This window comes from Nipponia nippon, unplaced genomic scaffold (assembly GCF_047370975.1).
Source record: "Nipponia nippon isolate SJK-2023a ecotype South Korea unplaced genomic scaffold, ASM4737097v1 scaffold_61, whole genome shotgun sequence".
NCBI lineage: Eukaryota > Metazoa > Chordata > Aves > Pelecaniformes > Threskiornithidae > Nipponia > Nipponia nippon.
Window position 1 is genome coordinate 388,513 of NW_028262382.1, and position 6,296 is coordinate 394,808.

A 6,296-nucleotide genomic window follows, 5' to 3' on the forward strand; every position below is an offset into this window, starting at 1 on the left:
AGGGCCACAAAAATGATCCGAGGGATGGAACACCTCTGCTGTGAGGAAAGGCTGAAAGAGCTGGGGTTGTTCAGCCTGGAGAAGAGAAGGCTGCGGGGAGCCCTCATTGCAGCCTTTCAATACTTAAAGGGGGCCTACAAGAAAGATGGGGACAGACTTTTTAGCAGGGCCTGTAGCGATAGGACAAGGGGTAATGGTTTTAAACTAAAAGAGGGTAGATTCAGACTAGATATAAGGAAGAATAGATAGATAGAGATGTAGATGTAGATGTAGATGTAGATATAGATATAGATGTAGATATAGATATAGATATATTTTTTAGAATGAGGGTAGTGAAACACTGGAACGGGTTGCCCAGAGAGGTGGCAGATGCCCCATCCTTGGAAACATTCAAGGCCAGGCTGGATGGGGCTCTGAGCAACCTGATCTAGTTGTAGATGTCCCTGCCAGTTGCAGGGGAGATGGACTAGGTGACCTTTAAGGGTCCCTTCCATCCCAAAGCATTCTATGATTCTGTGATTTCCAGAGGTCCCTTCCAATCTCAACCTTTCCATGTTTCTGTGAGTAGAAAGGAGAAAAGTAAGACAGAAAGAAAGGAGCAACACCTAGCCTTGACCGAAAATATGGTGGGATCCCATGGAGAGGAGCAGGGGAGAAACGTGAGGAGGAAGGAGAGGCAAGGATGTTCTGTACTGGCTGTTAACCCCCTCTTCACCATCCCCCCTGCTCCTCTTGGGGTTGGGGTTGGGTAGAAGAATTGGGAACAACGGAGTAATGTGAGCCTGGAAGAAAGTGTGGGGAGAAGGGTCTTTAATATTTTTGTCATTGTTTCTCACAGTCCAAATTTTTTTTAATTGGCAAGAAATTAAATTGATCCTTGGCAAGTCAACTGTTTTTTCCTGTGACAGTAATTGGTAAACGATTTCCCTTACTTTACCTTGACCCATAAGATTTCTGGATTATTTTCTCCCTTTGCCCTGTTGAGTCAGGGGAATGAGTGAGTGAGCAGCTGGGTGCGTGTCTGGGTGCTGGCCAACGTTAACCCACCACAGGATGGCACGAGGACTGCTGCATCCAGCATGGGGCTTCCCAGCAGAAGAAAGACCCTGACAGACTGGAGCAAGTCCTGCAGAGGCCAGAAGGGTGGCTGGGACCTGGGGCACATTATGGACAAGGAGAGGCTGAGAGAGAGGGGTTCCTTAGAAATCGTTCAGAACAAAGCACAGGAGCAAGAACCCACTCCAGTTGGTGGGATCTCAATCAATGGAGATATTCAGTATTTGTTGAGACAAGGCCATGAGCACCTGTTCAAACTGGATCTGTCTGAGAACTGGCTTGGCTGAGAGACCAGCTGTGGCAAGAGCTCTGGGGCTTGTGTGCAATAAATGTCAGTAGGAAACTAGTTCCCTTTTTCTGAATATGGTGGTGGAGTTGGGCATCACAGAGCCCCGGGGGAGGATGGGGCTGACCCTGCAGGAAACGTCCCTTCTCAGGGCTGGGGTGTACGAACAGAGATGGAAATGGCCGGTGTGTGGGACTGATCCAGGACAGTTTTCCCAGGGCGGCTTCTGCAGGGTGTCCAGGGAACATGGCACAGACCTGGCCCCTCTCTTCTGCACCTTCGGTGCCTTGCTTCCTTCACCATGATGCCTGACTCTGCACTGGCAGTACCATGCTGGCTGCCCCCACCCTGCACACTCACACAGCTTAGCTCTACACTGGTGCTCTCCTCTCCTGGGCACTTCCCAGCCCAGCCCAGTCCCTCCCCAGCTCTCCCCACCTCCCCTGCCCTCTCCCCAGTCCAGCCCAGCAGAGCAGCCCAGCCTGGGCTGGTCCCATGGCAGTGCCCACCGCAGGGTGCTGCAGAGCTCTGGGCACTCACCCCACAGCCCCAGCCCCTCTGAAGGGCACAGCAGCTGCTGGGGGGCAGAGAGGGGGGCTTCAGGCTCCGCATCAGCCCCAAGGATGTTGCTGGCCCCAAAGGCATGAGGAAACAGAGGCTAGGCACTCTCTGGCTCTCCTGAATTCATATTGTAGGTGATGCCCAATGCTGATTGCGTTTGCCCCCTCCTCTGCTCCCACCAGCTCCACTCCCCAGGGCAGCATGACAGTCCTGGCCCTGGGCCTCCTCAGGCAGCTCCTGCATCTCTCCAGGCTCCCCTCCCTGTTCCTGCTGGGTCCCCACTGACTCCCATGGCACTGCAGAGTCCTTGTTCACGGATATGTCGATTTAGTGCTGTACATTTAGGGGATTACATCTTTGACGGTATTTCACCTTCTGAGCCTCCATTCATTCCAACCCCAGGGCACGTGGGGAGTCCCCATCCTCTCCTCTCCTCACCCCTCCAAATTCATTTCCAGGGAGTCTGGTATATGCCATCACTCCTGTCATACATGAAGAAACCTGAGGAGAGAATGGGGAGCACATGGGCCATCTGCCCTGCCCCTGGACACCAAGAAGAAAGCTTTTATATCCAGAACATTTGGTCCAGTGGAACCCAGTAGTACCATGCATTTAACTCCCAAAACACTGAGAACACAAGGAGATTAGACTCTTTAAAAAAAACAATTCCTTGGACATTTTCTTGGCAGCAGCTTTGGAGGAAGAGCCCAGCCTTCAGTCTCTGGACCTGGCAGATTCTGTTTTATTGAAGAGCTGCTATTGGGCATGCCACATCTGACACAGTGCTGTGCAAGAGTCGGACACAATAAGATCAAGCCTCAAGACAAGTAGTATAAGCCCAGCCAATTATCTATAAACAGGATTATCGCAAGAGAAAAAAACAGACTCCTGGCCTAAGAAAGACTCTGGGAAATTTGATGAGAAGGGAAGGCAGGTTATTGTCCATGAAACAGCATCCATTAGGCCAGTGTCCTTACGGCATCCTTGAGCTCCTGGTTCCTCATGCTGTAGATGAGGGGGTTCACTACTGGAGGCACCACAGTGTACAGCACTGCCACCACCAGATCCAGGGATGGAGAGGAGAAGGAGTGTGGCTTCAGGTAGGCAAATATGCCAGTGCTGACAAACAGGGAGACCACAGCCAGGTGAGGGAGGCACGTGGAAAAGGCTTTGTGCCGTCCCTGCTCAGAAGGGATCCTCAGCACTGCCCTGAAGATCTGCACATAGGACACCACAAGGAAAACAAAACACCCAAAGGCTAAACAGACACTAACCACAATTAGCCCAACTTCCCTGAGGTAGGCACCTGAGCAGGAGAGCTTGAGGATCTGGGGGATTTCACAGAAGAATTGGTCCAGGACATTGCCTTGGCAGAGGGGCAGTGAGAATGTATTGGCAGTGTGCAGGAGAGCATTGAGAAACCCAGTGCCCCAGGCAGCTGCTGCCATGTGGACACAAGCTCTGCTGCCCAGGAGGGTCCCGTAGTGCAGGGGTTTGCAGATGGCCACGTAACGGTCATAGGCCATGACAGTGAGAAGAAAATACTCTCCTCCAAACAAGAAGAGAAAGAAAAAGAGCTGTGCAGCACATCCCAAGTAGGAGATGGCCCTGGTGTCCCACAGGGAATTGGCCATGGCTTTGGGGAGAGTGGTGGAGATGGAGCCCAGGTCGAGGAGGGAGAGGTTGAGGAGGAAGAAGTACATGGGGGTGTGGAGGCGGTCGTCGCAGGCTATGGCGGTGATGATGAGGCCGTTGCCCATGAAGGCAGCCAGGTAGATGGCCAGGATGAGCCAGAAGATCAGGAGCTGTAGGTCCCGCGTGTCTGTGAATGCCAGGAGGAGGAACTGGGTGATGGAGCTGCCGTTGCACATCTGGTCCTGCTGGGCATCAGCACTGTCCATGAAGGAAAAGACAGTCAAAGGTTGAGATTAGACTACTCTGAACAAAATGTATGACACTGTTCCTATTGCTCTGCTGTGTGGGTGAGGAGACCAGGGTCTTGCTCCGGAGAACATGTCTGGCATGGCAGGGGAAGGCAGGGAGGTGCCTGAATCCTCCTTCCCCCAGCATTTCTGGGAGCAGCTCCCCTCTCACTCCCTGCCCATATCTGCTGCCTGGAGCTGTCAGTGCTAGGAGCTGTTTCTCTGTCCCCACGTCTCCTCCCTGTCAGGGCTCACAGACTCCATCCAACTCGCTGTGTGCTCAGCTCTGCCCTGCAGACCCCTCTTGGCAGCAAGGCACTGCCCAGTGGCATCTGTGTGTGTGCAGGGGCTCAGCGGCAGCTCAGAGAAGCCCTAACCAGAACCGTGGTCTCAGTGCCTTCTCCAGAGTGGAGAAATAAATTCCCATCTCCCACTGCCCACCCAGACCACCAAGAGTGGAAAACTGAAAGCACAGATTCCTTCCCTTTCAGGACAATGTGGCTTTGATGTCATCCTTGAAAGTCTCCTCAGAAATGCCTTAGAAATGATCTGGAGCTGTGAGCAGCCCTGACCCACACAGCACCCTCTCAACAGCAGAAGGACCCTGCCCTGCCAGGGGTCACTCCTCCCACCCACAGCTTCTCCCCACGGCGCCATGGGCAGCTCCCTGGGCAGGCTGAGTGCTGACCCTGCCAGGCGGCAGAGTCCCTGTCCCAGCACACAGCCCCTGGGGTGTAGGGACCCTGCTCGGAAGGACGGCCCTGGGCACCCCTGGCTGCACACCCACCTTCACACTTCGGAAGCCGTCGCCAGGAGAAGGGAAACGCCATGCCCTGTCCCGCTGATGGTGCAGCAGGGAAGCCCTGCTCTGGAACACATCCTCCTCCTCTATGCTAGAGGACCACTGAGAGCCCTCTTGACAGATTGCATAAGCTGGGGTTATGTGCCAGCTTTAGGAGATCTTTCCAGGAACCACAGCTGTGTTGCCCTGCAGCCAGAGACTTACTGGGTCAAGGGCTGTGAAGATTTCTCCCACAGTGAACACTCAGCTCTCCTCCCACTCCAGATTGCCTTCTCTCTCTGCCTCACTCCTGTCCCCTCGGTGCCTGCAGGCAGTGCCCTCAGCCCTGCTGCACTTGGCAGAGGAGCTGCTCCTGGGCAGAGCTGTCTCTCTGCAGGGCTGCCCACTTGCCAGGAGCTCCCTCCAGCCCAGGAGCCCAGCCCAGCTCAGCAGCAGAGGCCCAGCCCAAGGCAGCACTTTCTCTGCCCCTCTGGGCTCCCTCCAGGTGTCCCTGGGGCTCCAGGGGAACCTGCTGTGAAACAGGCTTAAGGAATCACTCATGTTCCCCCTCTCAGCTGGGGAGAGACACTTCTTTCCAGCACTGTCATTTCATGTATCAGAAGAACAATGAGGCTTCAGAATCCTATTTTCTTGTCTCAGCATTAGGCAGGACACACAGACAAGGACAGGGTGTAATCTCTTTTATCCCTCCTGCTGATGGAAGCGATTCAGCTCAGTCAGTTGAGGCATCTCATTCTGGGTCTGTAGTGCTGGGGCTAGAAGGGGACGCAGCTCCCTCCCATACTTGCCACAAACGCACAGGTGATGGGGTTCCCCTTGCCTTAGTTCAGATGGGCACAAAACAGGCACCTGCTGCTTGGGAGCCACTTGTCTCAGCTCCCATGATAATTACTGGAGATGGAGGCCAGGAGTGAGGTGTTCAGATGCAAACACCTGGTGACATTTGAGGTGCCAGAGCTGGTCCAAGAGACATGGAGGTAACTACATGTTTTAATGTATCCGCTCTGAGAGACAGGGTGGTATCTGGGGCATCATTTCTGAGCAGGAGGATGATTTCCTTTGAACAGCTGAGATGGCAGCAGATGCACACGTTTAGGACAAGAGAATCTTTCTCTATTTGTTATTTTCTGGACAGCCTGCACAGGGATTCAGCTGATCAAATGGACTCATGGACCACAGGGAGAGCTCAGTCTCTCTCTCTCTGATCTCCATCAGCTGTACTTCCTAGAGCTCTCCTGACTATCATGAGAGTTGTCTCGTTTCATCCCCACATTGCCTAACAGATTTCAGGACGGTTACTCAACTTAATGGCCAAAGAAAGGCCTGTAGTGTTATGTGAGGTGCCAAGGCTTTCACAGACAGCTCCATGCAGCTGGCAGGGACAGCACTGGTCCTGCACAGGAAAGCTGCCCCCCTTCAAAGCGTGTGTGTGACACACAGCCCAGACAGCACTGCCTTTGTGCAAGCCACCGATTGCCACCACTGCCCTGCAGCAAGGTCTGTCCCTGCTCTAGCCAGTAGATGTAGGACAGTGCAGGAATAGGAAGCACATCGCACTGGGGTCTCCACTCGTCTGCCTACACTCTCAAGCTGCTGGTTTTCCTCTCCGCCACCCTTTACTCACCCCCTTGATGGTACAGGCAAGGAACAGAGCAGCAATGTTCACAGT

General features: G+C 53.7%; 1 protein-coding gene across 1 annotated transcript; it reads right to left on the reverse strand.

The window, feature by feature from the left end:
* Positions 1 to 2,862: 2,862 nt before the first annotated feature.
* Positions 2,863 to 3,804, reverse strand: LOC148051270 (olfactory receptor 14A16-like). The gene has a single exon (XM_087738198.1). It carries the CDS (start codon positions 3,802 to 3,804, stop codon positions 2,863 to 2,865), a length of 942 nt encoding a protein of 313 aa, XP_087594324.1.
* Positions 3,805 to 6,296: the final 2,492 nt, after the last annotated feature.

Coding starts and splice junctions, on each gene's coding strand:
- LOC148051270 (XM_087738198.1), bottom strand. CDS start 3,804: ATGGACAGTGCTGATGCCCAGCAGGACCAGATGTGCAACGGCAGCTCC.